The following is a 17326-nucleotide window of genomic DNA, read 5'->3' as shown; positions in this document are numbered from 1 at the left end:
CTGAATCGAGTTTTAATGAGTCACTCACCAAAGTGAATCGATTTTTTGAGTCATTTGGGTCACTGAATTTCAGCATTTATTTTCTAATCTTTGCTCATTATTCATATAAAAACTTTAACTATTAAACAGACAACAGATAAAACCCTTGCAACCTAACAGCTAAAAACATTTGTAATTACTTTAGTCAAAAATTATATACTGAATGAGTTAAAATTAGAGTAACATGATTGAATTTAGCAACAATGTTAAAAACGTCACTACCACAAATCTGTTATTCTTAATAAATCATATTGCATCCTGATATTATGCATATAAAATGTTTTGTACTCTGTCTTAACGTGTCATGTCAACCCAAGACACTACATAAATACTAAATTAAATTCACCATTCCTCGTTTCTTATTTAAATAATTTTTTGGTAATGCATGCATGGAAACATCAAAACACACGCAGCATATTACATCTTGTTTATTGTCATGTATTTAATTGCAGTAGCTACAATATTTACCAAAGGTTTAAGTAGAACACATCCGAAGGCAAGTTTTATTCAACAGAGTCACAGAAATAAAAAAAGAAGAAGTCATTTGACGTAAAATAAGACTGATATGGAAGGGTTTGTTTTTTTTCCATGTTTGCACAGTCTAAACATTCATTTTCATGGTCAGGTCCTCTCTGGAACTGAACTGTGACTGACAAAGGCAAAATGCAGTTCTGGACGGTTGCAGGCTTTTAAGACATGCAGCTTACTAGGATCAAACAAGCGCAATAGTGGCACTGCTTTGTGTTGTCCAACATACGCCTCTTTTGATAGCCACAAACAAATATGTACACCACAGCCTGTAGCAGGTGACTGTCTGGGAGGCTTCAGGGCTCCTGTCTTCAGAGACATACTGATAAGTAGGCTCGACACAGAGTATAGTAAGTATTGTAGGCAATGACTGTACAGCAGTGTAACTGTTATGAAACTGCAACCTCACAAACCCATAAAACAAATGACGCAGAGCTATGTAAAACGTGACAACAGTATTTTGCTGATGATCACTACTGTTTTTTACTACAGTTTTATTAAGGAGTAATCCACCCAAATGGCAGCTTTTTATGTTTCAGAGACCAGGTTCTTGATAAAAACAAAATAAAAAAAAATCAGGCACTGATGCACAGCCAGCTCTATTTTTGTCTTTGTGTGGGTTGCAGTGCCATCGTTTTCACATTTCACACCAGAACTGTGTGAAATAAAACTAGAGTAGATGGGGTTCTGGGAAATAAAAACATGCAAAGGAAAATAATTCAGTTTCTCATCACCTGCTGTAACATCTGGAGTCCATGAAAACCTCACAGGAAAAACAAATTCTAATGATTTGGGTGGATTTCACCTTTGAAAGATCTACGGAAATATTTACAAAACAAAATTCATGTACTAATATTTTCAAATGGTTTGGGAAATACAATAATAGTAACTATAGCAGGAATATTAATAAACAAAATGGCAATTTTTTAATAATTAATTTTAACATCAGATAGTCACAGCTTTGCTCCTGTTTAAGTAAGACTACGCTTTCAAATCACACGTAGATTTATTCCAATTTTTGTACACAGGCTACTAATATTGACGGCAGCAGAGACCATAACCATCTTATCCATAAGTCCAATAAAAAAGGCTGCAGCTCTTAATCAAGCTTCCATTACTCAGCCTCGACTTCCTCTTCACTTCCACACAGGCTGAATTTGTGGACTAATAATAAAGAATTGCAAAGTTGATCTTGTTTTAAGACTAAAGTCAACCTGAACGTGTTAATTGCTAAGTTGTGGGTGATGCCATTTCACTGCCATAACAGGCACTTTGCAAGTCTTTGGCTTTCACGGTGGAAAACCTGTAAGAGCACTACAGGCTAAAACAGAGAGGCATCATCTCATTACTTATCACCTCATTCAGGCGTAGCATGTTTAGCTGTGTGGAGATAGCATTCAGTCGGAGAGTGCAGTGAGGTGTGTCACTTTGAAGGTGTAGAACAAAGAAAAATAAACATTTGTGCAATGCATGTCCTGTTCACAGTTAAACAGAAGAAAAAAAAAGTCAGCTGAATGGGTATCAACAGTGCACATAAGACGGAATCTTAAATTCCCTAAAACTCTTGTGAACTGAAGGTTCTGGCTTGTGAGGGAGAGGGAGGTTTAATCAGCAATAAAAGTGTGCAAATGAGGCTTTGAGGAACAAAATGTCTGTTTGTATGTAGTAGTATGTAGTTGCTGCATCTGTGAGTATAACATATCTGCTCTGGATAGTGGCATTATGGAAAACCTAAGATTGTAAGATATCTTAAGGCATGATAGCCCTTTTAGGCAGGGAGTTTGTCAATCTTCCTCTGCTCTGTGGGGTTGCTGGACGCAGCCGTGATTCCTCTGGTCCTCCAGCCAGAGGCGCCTTCTCACTGAGATGATTTACTGTCTGTCAAGGTGCAGCATCCATCTGTGTTTGTCCCTTTTTTTTTATTCCCCATTGGGTCAGCTCCCTGTGCTTCCTCAGGTCCACGGCTGTCTCGTCCTACCCGCTGCCCTCTCTTGCTCTCTCTCCATCTGAGTGATCAATGCCCCGGGACCCTCCATCTGGGCCAGAGCCTGTCGGGACCCCTCCTCACTGCGTGCTCCCAGAAGCGAGTGCTCGGACCCGGTGTTGTTTGATGGCATTCTCCAGGAACCCCGCCACCTTCTCACTGTCCTCCTACAAAGCCACCAAGATGCGGTCAAAGTTTATTTGGGAAAAAAAGTGTTAAAACTCTTCAAAAAACAAAAGATAAAAGAAAAGAAAAAAAGAATAAATTACTGCTGTACTTGTTCCCAGATCATTAAAATGTAAAAACAAAGAAGCTTTTCCGTCTACCTCATTTATGAAGGCATAGTGAACAAGTTCACTGGCGAGGTCTTTGGAGGTGTCAGCTGAAAGTTTCATACAAAATAATTCAGTTAGAAAAATATACAAGAAAAATAAAACAACAGGTGTCTTTTTTCAAATAAAAAGACAAAACGGTTATCCAGATCAATCTATACAAACAAGTGCTTTAAATGGACTTATAGTATCAATTTAAAAGTCCCACGTCGCCTTGTTCTTAAGTTATCGTATTCACAAATCATGACAATAACCCATCAGCAATTTATGTCTGATGGGTTAAAACAAACAAAAAAAACAAAAATAAAACATAAATAAATATGTCAAACTGATTCACTGCCTCACATGGAAATTCATTAGAGTGAGTTATGAAGTTGATCTGGCTATTACATTTGTTTATGTTTGTTAGTTGGATCACTCTGAAAGTAATGGACATATTTGCATGAAAACTGCAACCAGATGTGAAGTTTGGGCTTGAATCAATCTGGATGATGATCTAGGAACACTCACATTGTTGTGATATTTCAGAAATGTCAACTTACTTGGAAGGATGTCGCAGCTGAGCTGCCTGTGAAGTTTATCATCCATCTTCAGAAACAAAGAGAGCTAAGGAGACACCAAAAGGCTCAATTAAAGTCAGACTGAATTCATATGTATTCATTCTGACTGACTGAAATGCAGAGCTGCTAAAGCAACGCTGCAGTAGGATTCATCTTTAAGGAGCCCAGGTTTTTACACTGAAATGGGCAAAGTACCTGTAACACTATGTGACTCACATGAGTTTTGGTCCCTTCTTCATTTGACTCCAAATTACAGTGCATCTGAACTACCTGCAATGACAACAGAGTAAGAAGCACTGAAACATGAAGGCAAAGCAAAGTATTAAATATTTAAAGTGTTTGGAGTGATAATAAATAGTTATTATTACAATAATAGAGAGACATGCATAGACACGTGCATGTGCTTATCCTACACAAGTGACACACACAACAACTTAAAGGGCAGCAGAAAGCTTTTGTAATCCAACTTTTGCTAACACTTTCCCAACATATCTGGCACTGATACACGTGATGCTAAGCAGGGACACCATCTAAGGTAATAACCTAAAACATAATAAACTAGACATTTATCATTGATATTCAGATAGGCTCATGCTCATATGCTGTGCTCTGAAATAATGAAAAGTAATCTTAATCAAAGACACACAAGGTGATACTGTCACACTGTGATGTGACAGTGTTTTGCAGGTCTGAGCTGCTGTTCACATAAGCGCAATGTCTAACACTGCCCTGTTGCTTAATTTGGTTAATTTAAAAAGTTGCTCCTGATGCATTCCTAGTATTGGATTTAAATGCAAGCAGTCAGCTCTGATTCACAGTGAGACCTCTCAGTCCAAAATTTGTTCCCCTTCAAAGCTGACTGCATGGAGACGGTCTCACTGAAATCAGATGCGGGCAACAACAAATATGAGGAGATTTCCATGTGTAAATATCTCACGTGTTGCAACATCCCAGACATACTGCTGAAAGTCTACTGTAAACACAGAGTCATTCTCTAGAGATGTAGCCAGCAAGTCTGTGCATTTAACACTACTGTTGTTCAATCTAAGGTGCCGACCTTCCTTGTCTCCGTCTCCTGGGGTTCAGGAGTCGGCGTCTTGACCGTTTCAACCTGCTCCTGAGACAAGGAGAGCGCTCGGGGGACGGGGTGAGGCCGCGTTGAGGCAAAATTCATCAATGGGTAGATTCCATTCCTGAAGAGAGAAAAGGCCAAGATGTTAAACTTGAGAAAGTAAACTGAGAAAGTAAAGCACTGCAGTAACACTTACTTGACATCCTCTAGAAACTTGTCAAGTTCCAATGGGGACACGTGGGAATACCTGCAGAGGGGACACAAAAGAGAACAGAGAGCAATGATCTTGACTTGTCATGCTTTCTGGCAGACCGCGGAAGATTCGAGGTGGGTATAAGATTTTACTTGAGCTGAACTCCCTGTCTGTCTTCATGTTTAATCTCTGCCATGACAGCATTGGGGTCAAATGACTTGGTTTTCTCCTCCACACAGTTCTCTGGAAGCAAGTCTGTAGATGCATCACAAGTGTGGCCGTTACTAAAGAAATCTGATGCACACAAGTAGCTGCAGTGCACATAAGAGAGAAACTCACACTGGTTGTTGATGAGGCAATGTGCGGCGAGCAGTTTGAGCGAGTGGACCTCGAACAAGACTCGGTGGAACAAGAGGTCGTGAGCTGTAGGACGGAGCTTGGAGTCGTGATGCAAACAAGACTGGGTGAACTCCTGCAGGAGCAATAAGGAAGTAAATCCAACACATAACCATGCAACTGTAAAGTGTGACCCAGTTTCCTGAGCATCACTTTGTTCTTTCTGGCATATTTAACTGACGGAGCCCTGCTGTGCGGTCTGAATAAGCCTAGAGGGACGGCAGTGTGAGTAAGCGTTGCTAGAGTAGTGCAGGACAGTTTGTCTTTTCTACATGTTTCTGCAGCTGTTCTTGCATTTCAGGGCATAAAGTATTTTTGAGACTTACTCTCATGAGAGGGTCTTCCAGAGATTGACCTGCATTGACTATGGCCTCCTTGGACACAGCACTATCTCCATTGGCCTGGATCTCCAGCACAGCCATCTATAAGGGTACAAATAATCTGTCAAGAAAAACAGCCACACACACAGAAAGATGGAAATCCAGCAGATTTACTTCTCTTTTACCTCCAGAGCACAGATTCCAAAGGAGAAAATGTCTATGGCGTAACCATCTTCGCCAGCTGGAAACGATTGAAGAGAAGCAGGGTGAGAGGAGGGTAAAAATAGGAAAACTTAACGAAAAAGCTTACCCCAAATTAAAAAGGTAGCAATGTGCAATCAAAAAAAAAAAATCAATTTGAAAAGGGGAAGAAGGTAAACAGTTTATCCTCATTACAAAGGGATTAATCTATCCTTTTGTCTTTTTGGCAGCTGCAAAATAGGTACAAACAATCTACTAAATGTCTTGAAGTAATTTGTGTCTCATCCATTTCACTTTGGCAGTACTAATTCCAACGTTTACCTCATTATCTACAATAATTACAGACAACAGGTCACAAAATACCCAGAACTATCTGATAGAAGGCCCCGTTTGGTGCTTCTGGCATACAGATTACTGACAACTAGTCTTTTTCTCAGCGGTTCCCATTTCATACAACGTGCAAATATCTTCATGTGTAGTAACTGAGGTCTGGAGCTACATTAAACTGTGAACATAAAGACTGAATTTTTACTCTGCAGGTCAAACAGTCAGGTAGGAATCAATGTAGACCGATTAAATAAAAGCAACGTCACAGAAAGCTGGCTGGAAATGCCACTTACCTCCGTATTCTGGAGCAAAGAAATGAAGATTTCTCTGCTCGTCGCGATGTTGCCTCGCTTTGCTGTGAACACTTGCATCTGGGAAAACTGGCAAGAGAAGGCAGAGCACAAATATATTAGATATTAAATATTAGATAAAACTAATGAATTGATATTAAACCACTAAACAAAAAAGGTCCCTTACCATTAACAAATAGCCGATGCCACACTGTGGGAGGAGAGTTAATACAATTTAGATATTCATTCTGCTTAATGCCATGAAAATAAAATTTTAATTGATTTTGTACTTTACTGTACTGTTATTTAGTGTAAGATAAGGTGTATGTGTCCCTTTGACTGACTATGCTAAAACATAATACAGGAATAACTGCTGTGACTTGTGTTTAGAGCAGTGCCCTCCTGATTATCCACTGAAAGTCGCTGATTCAGACCCTGTAAGGACCTTGAAAAACCTTTTCTGTACCTAAAGTTGTTTGATTATTGTGGTATGACCAATCTAACTTAAAGAACACGTGGAGATCGAGGAGATTTCAAAGCCATGAGCTGTACCACAAGTATTAAAATGTACTTACGCTGGAAATGGTTTTGACACAGAAGAAAGTTATAGTTAAGAAGAATCTGGTATTAAAATGTGGGAAAGATTCGACCTGGTTACAGCCCTGCATGACACTAAACCTCAAAGTTTGGTGTTTTTCAGTCCTAAAAATCAAATGTTCATATCTTCTGTGCTTTAGAAGTTATGAGGGTTTAGCTGGAAAAAAATAGCACGAATATTAAGGAGGAAAATTCACTTTAGAGGCTTCATTAGTCATAATAACGTTATTGTACAAAAAAAGAAAACCAGCTGATCGACTACTTGCAGTAACATTAAAGTCCCTGCTGGGAGCAGACCTGAGCCAATCTTGATGAGGCCGTTGTGCTGGATGAAGATGGTGTCACAAGTCAGGTTTCCATGGATTATCGGTGGATCGCAAGAGTGCAGATAACTGCCAGCAAACAAGAAAGCATGTTATTAATGCTCACACTGAGATAACAGACACGATTACATCACACAGAACAAATAAGTCAGTACCTAAGCGCAGAGAGAATCTGTGTGCACCATCTCTTCCAGGCCTGAAACGAAGGGGAACAGAGAAAGATGAAGAGCTACACCTCTAAACTAACAGACACGAGTAATATGGAAACATATGCACTGTCATAAAATGCACTAATTTAATATGTGCATGAAAATACCAAAAGCTAATTAAAGTTAAATAACATTAACTTTATCTACAATTTATTTTAAAGAAGGAAGATATTGTGAATAAACCTCATGAATATTTGAAATCCACCAGGTTAGGATAAGATGCATGTCTGAGCAGACTGAGCGGTGTCGTGTTACGTAATCTCTAATCCTGCTGGAAAAATGGATCTGAATAGCGATGGGACTGCAGTACCCTGAGCTGCCACCGTGAGACTCAGTATGTGACCAGAGTAAAACACTGACCTTCACATTCATAGTCTTGTGGTTTTTCTTGGTTTTCTTCAGGAACTGCTTGAGGCTGCCTGACGACATGTATTCAGTGATGAATATAACCTGTGTGCCACAGACAGAGGAGAGAAAACCTGTTCATGCACCAGCGTTTGTGTGCGTGAAAAAGAGGAAGCAAGTTGAAAACCTTACTCGAGCCTGGCTCTCCTTCATGTCCAGCCAGTACTTGTGGAACTTGACAATGTTGGGGTGTTCGACCTGCATCAGGTTCTCAAACATCTCCTTGATCTTCTCCTAAACATCACACATCAGAGATGGTTCACATCTAAAAACGTTAGTCTATCACACTATTAGAAAATCAATCAGGGACACTTTAACAATTTATAATTCAAGTGGTTTGTAAGCAGTAATAACGAAAATCACCCGAGTGGTTTAAAGTTCAGCAATTTTTATATTTGCTGGTGTTTATCTGTTGGAATAGGTCTCTTGTGAGGATAAATATGACTTTATCAATTCCCTTGATCAGTTTTCTGAATGGAAAAAAAGGCCTACACAGCTTTGTCAGCACCAGTCCAGCTGTTTAAGTGTTGACCCCCTAAGAAACAGCAAAAAACTGTAGAAAAAAAGCCAAAAGGTCCACTGCCATGAGTTCAACGTCAGTCTTGCAACATCAACGTGAGGAAAAAAAACCCGCAAGCAGTGATAAAAGGAAGGTAAGAGCTTAAAGATATATGACCGGTGTCTATATATAACAGTAAATCTTCCAGCTTCATCCAGGCTTTTTAGTTGACAAATCAATAAATAGAACCAGAATTTAATTTGCAGATCTCGTAGTTAAAGGTTTATATGAGTTTGGGTACCTCTTGTGCTTTAAAGACTTTCTTGTCTAAGAAGAGTACTTCATTCCACACCACCTCCACTCCTTCCTCCGTGTCCATGGCCAAAGAGGCACTTTCCACACCTGGAACATTACCTTGACTGACCTGCAGGGGGCAAACAGAAACACATACGGGACTTAATGTAACGCAACAGCTAATATTAATTTATCGTTCTACACAATTTACCACGACAATAACTAAGTTTTTTTGACACTTGGAACAGAAGAAAAAGCTGTAAACACAACATGAATATACTGTCAAACTATAAAGTTATTATGGAAAGTGAATAGATAACAAACAGCTGCCTGTTTACACAACAGGAAGACATCCAAGTAAACATCACCGAAACCACAGACTGCATGAAACAAGGACGTAGCTTGAAGGTTGGAACAATGAAGGCAAGTCTCTTAAATCTATCCGAAGATCTCTAGGTGGCGATAGTTGTGGAAAAAAAGACTTCCAGTTCAGTAGACGTCTAAAGGAACGCTGGCTTTCTCTCCTGACCTCTGTAAACACTCTCCTGCGAGGTTTTTTCATTTATTTTAGGTCTATTTGGTAAATCTTTGTCATACTGTAAGAACAAAATGTAAGAAAATTAAAATATTATATTTAAATCAAGAATAAATTTTTTTCACCGCTTTTGGTCTCTACCAACTCCAGTGTGTTTAACTGAGCTTAACTTTTTCTCTCTGCTATTGTTTGCTGAACAAATACCATGAAAAAAAAGTTTTTGTTAAAATTTGGCAATAAAAGCTATCAATAAAAAGAATAAAAATACTCTTTTACAGATTTGTAGCCATTGATAAAACAGACAATCGCTATAGCTGCCAGGTGGGAATTCACATTCTGTGCTATTGTTTCCAATACACAAAAAAACCCAATGTTAGACGAGCATGAGATCATGCTGGCGTCCCTGAGCGATGCACAGCTTATTATTCTCTGTAATATAAAAAAAAAACAAAGGAGCAGAGCGTTATCAAGCCCTCCCTAAAACATTCAGCTACAGAAAAGCAGGGCTGAAATGATTAGACTTCACCCCCTGCTGAGTCTATAATATCTACTAAAAGCCCCATAACACAGTCGCAGAATTATGTCACTGACAGCTCCATTGATAAAACGGCGAATCGGGGTGTCTGGGTTAAAGAGAGTGCAGTACTAAGCAAATTCAGTTTTCATTCCATTAATGCATCCATCAGTCAGGACAGATGGGAGTTAATTCACTCTACTGAGGCCAAGATAAATGCAGACAGGCCGGCTATAACGTGATGAACGGTATAGACATCCGAGAGGATGCGGAGCAGCTTGTGCGAAAAGAGAAGAGATGGATTAAAGGTAGACAGACGGAAAGAAGTGAAGGGATTGTGCACGAGGGATTTACAGAGATGAGACGCATGCCACAAGATGGAGGAGGTGGCATCAAAGCTCCAAGAAATACACAGGGGGAAAAAAATGAAGGGGAGTGGAATGGAAAGAGGAGGCAGAGACTGGCAGAAGCAGACAGCCTGCAGCTCTGTCACTGCATGAGGTGGCAACGGAGGCAAAGGGTTCATCACAGGATATTGCTGCCTCGGCTGGGAAGACCTGATTTAACCTCCTGCTATGTTTTTAATGCAGCAGCTGCGCTGGTGCAGGGAGTGGAAAGGCTGCACTGGGCTCAAAGTCCAGTGCAACAAGCACAATGCAGGATCCACAGTTCCTGCTAATCCCGCGTCTGGCCAGTGCTTAGAGTAGAAAAGCACTATATAAATAACAATAAATATTTCATGCTTTTTTATTGATTGGTGCGATTCTGTCTGGCAGGCACTTGAGCAGCTACTCTGTGTGCGGTGGACATGGTGGCTGTAAGCTAAAGAGACAATATTAGCCACAAATATAACTGATTACAAAAGGTATTTGTGTGTGTTTTTTTGTGGATTTGTGGTGAAGCACTAACTTGTTTTCTACTTTGTCCTCTCTAGGGTGTTTGGGCAAATGTGTCCCCGGGAGGTTTGAATGAGGGTTAGAGGGTTAGAAGAAAACAGGGATGAATTGGGTACGCTGAATTGCTTCTGGGTTTTTTTGGGGGGTGTTTTAATAAGGATTTCAGGGTTATGTTGTTTTAATAGAAATGCAACATTTATATGTGGTGTTGGTAAAGGTTTTTATAATAGTATATATAGCATATAGTATAATAGTTTCTAATATGGAAAAATGTTACTTGGCTAAATTGCATGTTGGGAAATACAGAATACACCCCTGGCACGTTATTAGCAATGTGTGGCTCATCAGCAGCACAGTATAAAACACTGGCCCTTTGTCAATTCTCAAGTACGCGAGTACGTACTCGCGTTCTCGGCACACGGGAGTACAGACTCGCCGAGAACGCGAGTAGGGACTTGCGATTTGTACAATTGGAACACCAGTGTACTTGATGATGTCACAGGTCCAGAGTTTTTACTGCCATCCCCTCTTAATTTAACTGCGAGTAATATGTTATGAAGCTTAACTTTAATCACAGCCAAACCGGTTTACTCAGGAACAAATAAAACACTGAAATAAACCAAACATTAACATTTAGAAGTGATCTAAGTGACTTATATATCATGTTTAACCTCAGTAGTGAAATCTCTATTAATAAAAATAGTGTACATGTACATACGTGTACATACCTTAATAAAAACAAGCAGGTGAGATGTTAGAACGCTTTTATTTTTATTTTAGTGGACACCCAATACAAAAAACGATGTGCCGGGAGTCCGCTGTTCTCGCCGGCTCTAATAATCCTCGACCTTGCTGTCTGCTATGGAGCTGGCGGGTCACAGACGTCTCCGAAAACGTCGGAGCGCGTTTGGAAATATATGATATCTTGATAAATCGAGCAGATATTTGAACCTCTGACCTCTTTCAGATTTCCTCATGAGGATCAATAAACTATATTAGTAGGTTTTTAGTTCTCTATAGTCTATATTTATAATTTATCCTATTATATTGTACCTTGAACTTCAGAAGCACAGTCTAAGCACTGAGTTTTTCATTACACAGTTATCAGTAAATCAGTACTGTCAGCAAACTGCAATATACTCAGCATCTACTTGAGGCCTTCAGCTGAGAGGTCTATTCATAAAATTCTTGCAAAAGGGTTTTGTTTTTTGTTTTTTAGTTTTTAGATTTTATTTGCTACTTATACTCTTTTGTGCCCTGTCCTTCCCGGAATTGCACATCTCCTGATTCAGTCCGTTTCCACTGCTGTGGTTCCTCAAGAGCCCAAACAGAACCATGTGTAGGCTCTTATTGATGTGATGACACTTATTTGGTTAAATGTGCTAAAACTGCACAATTATAGATTTTATTATGTCATCACAGTGACAATTTGATTGGCCGTTGGCTCTCACAATTACATAAAGTCAAGAAAAAACTGCATAAAACTGGAATGTGGACTCAAGACGAGCCAGAGATTTCAGCTCTTTTACAGTTTACCAATTCAGCTGACGGTCTGTTTCTCTTTACTTTGATTTAACGGTACCACAGTAAATAAAAAGAAAAGTGAAGGGCTTAAACAGTCTTCACAGTGTTGCTGAGATCTGTTCAAACAGAGAGAACTCTGGACTCAAATCATAATTAATGAGCATATGGATTGAATCAACAAGACCGCATGTGGTAGTGAATTCCTATTGCTGCCCTCGAGATATCATTACAGCCGTGCTGGCCTACGAGGACTCCTGTTTCTTATTACTGCTGAATACACGACTCTGGCTGAATGTTTGGGGTCTTTTACATGACGGCAGGATGAATTCTGAACAGATTTGGGGGCTTCAACCTCTTTACTATGAAGTTGTCCTCAAGTGCTGAGCGGCGGAAATGAGCTTTCTCCAAAGGGTGGCTGACCTCTCCTTTAGCTATAGGGTGAGGAGTTCAGTCATTTGGGAGGTAGAGCAGGGCGATACGACCAAAAATATTTATCACGATATACATTTGAAAATTTGCGATAACGATATAACTGACGATGTAATTGACACTAGACAAAATACTTTACAACTCCACAACTTTATTAGTGGAAAAAAAACAAAACAAAACATCAATGTATTTTCACTTAAACAAGCAGCTGTTTTTTAAGTGCATTAAAGTTATATACAAATTTAACAGTGCAAATGCAAATTCCTTGCTGACAGTTTAACCGAAAGGCATTTCCAGTGGAAATTGGCCGACATATCCTCAGCATAACCATGTAGAATATCCACAAAACTTAAAAAGAGGTATTACACACACAATACGGTAATATTATGTTGAAGCACAGTACGTATCACTCCGCCAGGCTCCTGCCTACGACAGCCGTAATGCTCCGACAATCCATCAAGCAGTGCGGGTTCGTAGCTTAGCAAAGTCGTACTAAAACATTTGACAGATTTTCGAGCGCCGTGTACATAAAATCGTTTCGAGGTCAGTAAACACAACCAGAATTCATACATAAGGCCCATTAGATTATAAGGGGCACTGTCGATTTTCAGAAAAGTCAAAGGATTGATTTTAAGTGTGCCGTATTTTCCAAAAAAGCATGCTCTACCAAAAATAGTGCTTTGTTGTGTATCTGACAGACAAAAGCTAAACCAGTTCCACACCATTGAAGTTGCAGCATTTTTACAAACCAATTCTGGTTCATCCGTATCATTCAACGATTTGCTTTCGCCGCCATGCTTTTTACCCATATTCTATCGAGATATTTCATTTTTCTATCGTTGCCCAAAATTATACCGGTATTACCGTGAACGGTATGATATGGCCCAGCCCTATTGGGAGGGACTTGGAGTAGAGCCGCTCTTGCTCCACATTGAAATCAGCCAGCAGAGGTGATTCAGGTATCTGACTAGGATGCCTCCTAGGTGAGGCCACACCCAAGACATGCTGGGGGGATACATATATCCCCTGACTGGCCTGGAAACTCCTCTGTGTTCCCCTGGATCAGTGCAAAGATGGATGGATGGATGGATGGATGGATGGATGGATGGATGGATGGATGGATGGACAATTTCCTGCCATCAAATTCAATCAAATTTAATCATCCACTAATCTAATGTTGCTTCTTCTCATCTCTTCTCTAACAGCTGGGATAACAAGTTTTATACATTTAAAAGAAAATAAAAAGCTAACCTGATACCTCCCTGTCAGCACCATCATCTTAAAATCTCATCTGGGTGTCTTTGGAGAACAGCTGAGAACCAACACAAAGCTAGATGACAGGGTAGCAACTAAACCACTATTATTTAGGCCCGTCTCTCCACCTTAATTACTGCTTATTACTGTTAAATGCTAACCATTGATGTATTCGACAGAGCGCCGCTTGTGCCGTGCTTCATCGTCTTTGACTCCGCGGTGAATGGAGTCAAAACAGCTTTCTGTATCCGCGTCTAACAGGAGGACGTGTGTTAACTGAACCGCACAGGCAGAAGACGAGAAGCAATGCTGTAAATATGAAGATTTCACATTTTGACATTTCAGACTCCACAAATATCTTCACGACACGAGCGAGCCTCACTGTGGCTTGTTTACTCCTCAAACGCAGTGCAACTGTAGAGCTCTCTTAAAGCTTCTCTTTATACTCGAGTTGGGCAGTGGAGGAGACATAACATATAATCTCACTACTCAGTGAGAGATGATAATCTGATTACTTGAGCGCAGTACTCTGACCTGCAGACAGCAGGGGGAATTCCTTCCCTTCTGCCATCAATGTGTAGCTGTTGTTAATTTTCTCTGATGGTTGTGAAACACTCCGTCACTTGTCCCAGCTTCGACGCCCCAGGGGTTTAAGCGGGGTATGCAGCTCGGTCGTGGTAGTGTGAGACTCATAAACAGTACCTTACATGCTGGGCTCTGATTGGCTGGCTTAAGGGAGGTGGGTATAGGGTGTGGAAAAGGATTTAAGGATCGTCTGTTCATGTCAAAACAGCTTCTATTCTGATGTTTGTTAAACCTACATGTGAGCCAGTTAAAACCGGATCTGGAGGACTGTAACACAAACCTCTTACTACTTTAGCCAACGTGTAAACATCTCACTTACACATGGTAACGTTTTCAGATATTCTCTTCCTTGATTCGAACACCTTTTTTCATTCTTTAAAGAGAAAAATACAACTTTATCGACTGCCAGTTTTTAATATGCTAAATAAACCAAACAAACCAACATATTTCCACGAAAGTAAATCTCATGGAGACTGAGCGTATTTAGATCCCGCCCACAAGAGAGCTGAGAGTAATTCACTGCTGATAGAAAAAAACTGAAAAATGGCTAAAATCCTGGGTGTGGTGGACTACCAGCAGAATCAACTAACACTTACTAACATTTCATGAAGTTCTGAGTAAAAACAACAACAACAACAGAGCTTTTCAGCGAACGGCATCAAATCTAAACCACAATAACTTTATAAGCCACCTAAAGCTACTCTGACGCATATTGTGGACCCGACTGTTTTCTGAGAATGACATGTTGTGCTCTTATAGAGAACACGCTGATGGCTTCATTGCCTGCTGGATCTGATCAGATGTGTATTAATTAGAACAGCTGATTTATTATGGGTGTAAGTACAAATGTGTCTTAACCAAGAAACATAAAGCTGCTCTATAATAATAAATTATAATAAGTAAAAGGACAGTAGGTTGCACTAAAGATCAAACTATAACACGTGGAGATTCACACAGCCTTACCCTTACATACTTTTAGCTGTTTGGTCACCATTCTCTTATAGTTTGATGGAACAGCTTCTTATATGTCCCAAAAAAGAAACTAAAGAGTTACTTAAAAGAGCACTCTGACAGATTTGGGTTTATAGACCTTTTTCAGATTGTACATCATAAGCTCAGAGTGTGAATAACTGAGACAGTCTAACACAGACAATAATTCAAACCTTCAAGGTTATAATGTTTGTCAGTTTTTGTTAAAACTGTTAGAGAAAAGCAGATGATTCAGCTGTACAGTCATTGAGTGAGTGCTGCAGGATGTCTGTAAACTGTACAGAGAGAGCGGTTCACAGTATAATTCATAAGTATCCTGGTGAAAGACACACCCGGCTTTCTGTGCACAGCTGAAATCAAAGCTGCAAGTGTTTTCCTCTACAGCATGATTACAAATGCCGGCTGGAGCATCTGTAGTGACAGTTTGAGCTTTTTTTTCCTCTTTTTTTTGGCTCGAGGCCAGTGAATTATCCGAAAAATGGGAATGAGGTGCCTGATGAGTCAGCTGGAGGGAAAATGGACTGAGGAAGCATCGGCAGACGAACAGGCAACGAGAGGGCTAAGCTACTGTACGGCAGAACCCTTTCAGCAGAGGGTTCTTCAGTGAAAGGGGGTCTTTGTCTGACAATGTGTGGGACCAAGCCTTACAAAGGGCTTTGTCTCCACCACCTCGGTATCTTGCGTTTTCCCACACCTCATACCTCAACGATGAGCTGCTACACCGCACCGCATTAATATTTAATAACCACATCTAGAACAGCGAAGGCAACACACCCAAGAAATCAAGCTATGCTAGATACTTGCGGTGCCGGTGTATGTAAATGAGCTCAGGCATCTTTCTTTGTCGCTTTGTGCCCTCTCCCTCTGAGGCATCAAAGAGGAGCAACATCAAGGAGGTGGACTGAAATGTTGCAGGAAATGCAAGAAGAGGTAGAGAAAAATATGAAATATGAATGTGAGAAAACTGAACAGACACACCTTAATTTTAAGCACACTGACATTTAGCATTACCAGCTTAAAATGATATTATCTGATTACAGATATTTGTATTTATCACCTATTTACTGACACACTTTTACAGGCTTAAGTAACTTTAGATGAGACAGCAACCAACGTCAAAGTTTTCTGAGATCAACATTAAAAATGTTCTATATTTAACAATTATCCCACACATACATCTTTGCCCGCTCTGATCTGGTCCTAGACAAGACAAAAGTTGCATAAAGTTCAAATAACAAAGCCAAAAAAAACCCAAACCATTTGAACCAACCAGCACCATCTGAAGGAGTAAATGAAGCCAAAAGCTTCCAAAAACTGCAGTTCTCCTAGTGGCCACTTGGGGTGGACTCTGTGTTGGCCCTCCTCTAGTTTCTCCCATTCTGAAGCTTTGAGAACAATGACTGCAGTTTTCTACAGTCTTTGTTCGAGACGAGCACTTCTGCAGAGACTACCTTGGTTGCAAAAGGAGGAGGGGCGGGTCAGATTGTCAAACTGCATGCTCATTGGCTAACGACTTATGAATGTGTGGTTTCGTATCACAGATAATCGCCTATTTTAACACAATGGATCACCAAGATTTGCAAAACAGGGTTATTTCTTTTGTTTATATGACACAACACGAGTGACTGAGCCTATACGCTCAGTAGGAAAGTGCTTATAGAGCTTGAACGGTTTTCCCGTAGACATCTATAGGACTGGAAGTCTTTTTATAAACATAAGACCACCGCGTTGAGGAGCTTCACCCTCCTGAAAATTCCAGAAATTCTTCCCGTGTTGGCCTCATCCGACCATCATTCCCCAACTTGTGATTAGAATCATGGTTATGGTCGACCATGATGCCAAAGAAATTTGCACATGTGTCTCTTACGAATGTTCTCACAGACATTTTATCGCCTAAACTTCTGAGTGCTGTCACATTTGGAGTATTAGCCATAACTGTGCACTCAGATGAAAGCAACACTTTGACTTATGATGAGCTGCCACCAAGCACTCCTGCCTTTGCTGGAAACAGGTACTTGTCTATATTGTAT

At 40.1% G+C, this 17326-nt stretch overlaps 1 protein-coding gene across 1 annotated transcript in view; it reads right to left on the bottom strand.

Moving 5' to 3' along the window:
* Positions 1 to 449: 449 nt before the first annotated feature.
* Positions 450 to 17326, bottom strand: part of LOC147322156 (nuclear receptor-binding protein 2-like) — a 43151-nt gene continuing 26274 nt past the window's right edge. Inside the window, exons 2-18 of the mRNA XM_086306567.1 lie at positions 8577 to 8699; positions 7909 to 8010; positions 7732 to 7821; positions 7318 to 7358; positions 7137 to 7231; positions 6430 to 6453; positions 6246 to 6332; positions 5610 to 5665; positions 5431 to 5526; positions 5048 to 5180; positions 4861 to 4963; positions 4712 to 4762; positions 4501 to 4636; positions 3660 to 3713; positions 3426 to 3489; positions 2878 to 2933; positions 450 to 2718 (exon numbers count right to left, since the gene is read on the bottom strand). Of these exons, the coding sequence (XP_086162693.1) occupies positions 2632 to 2718; positions 2878 to 2933; positions 3426 to 3489; positions 3660 to 3713; positions 4501 to 4636; positions 4712 to 4762; positions 4861 to 4963; positions 5048 to 5180; positions 5431 to 5526; positions 5610 to 5665; positions 6246 to 6332; positions 6430 to 6453; positions 7137 to 7231; positions 7318 to 7358; positions 7732 to 7821; positions 7909 to 8010; positions 8577 to 8699 (1398 nt within the window). The 3' untranslated portion in view covers positions 450 to 2631. The remainder of the gene's footprint in view (positions 2719 to 2877; positions 2934 to 3425; positions 3490 to 3659; positions 3714 to 4500; positions 4637 to 4711; positions 4763 to 4860; positions 4964 to 5047; positions 5181 to 5430; positions 5527 to 5609; positions 5666 to 6245; positions 6333 to 6429; positions 6454 to 7136; positions 7232 to 7317; positions 7359 to 7731; positions 7822 to 7908; positions 8011 to 8576; positions 8700 to 17326) is intronic.

Source organism: Aulonocara sp. 'chitande type north' Nkhata Bay, linkage group LG9 (assembly GCF_057382095.1).
Source record: "Aulonocara sp. 'chitande type north' Nkhata Bay isolate Kocher_YH1m ecotype deep benthic linkage group LG9, A_spYH_male_GT1.1, whole genome shotgun sequence".
Taxonomy (NCBI): domain Eukaryota; kingdom Metazoa; phylum Chordata; class Actinopteri; order Cichliformes; family Cichlidae; genus Aulonocara; species Aulonocara sp. 'chitande type north' Nkhata Bay.
Note: the sequence above shows the minus strand (reverse complement) of the source record. Positions and strands in the feature narration are given on the sequence as shown.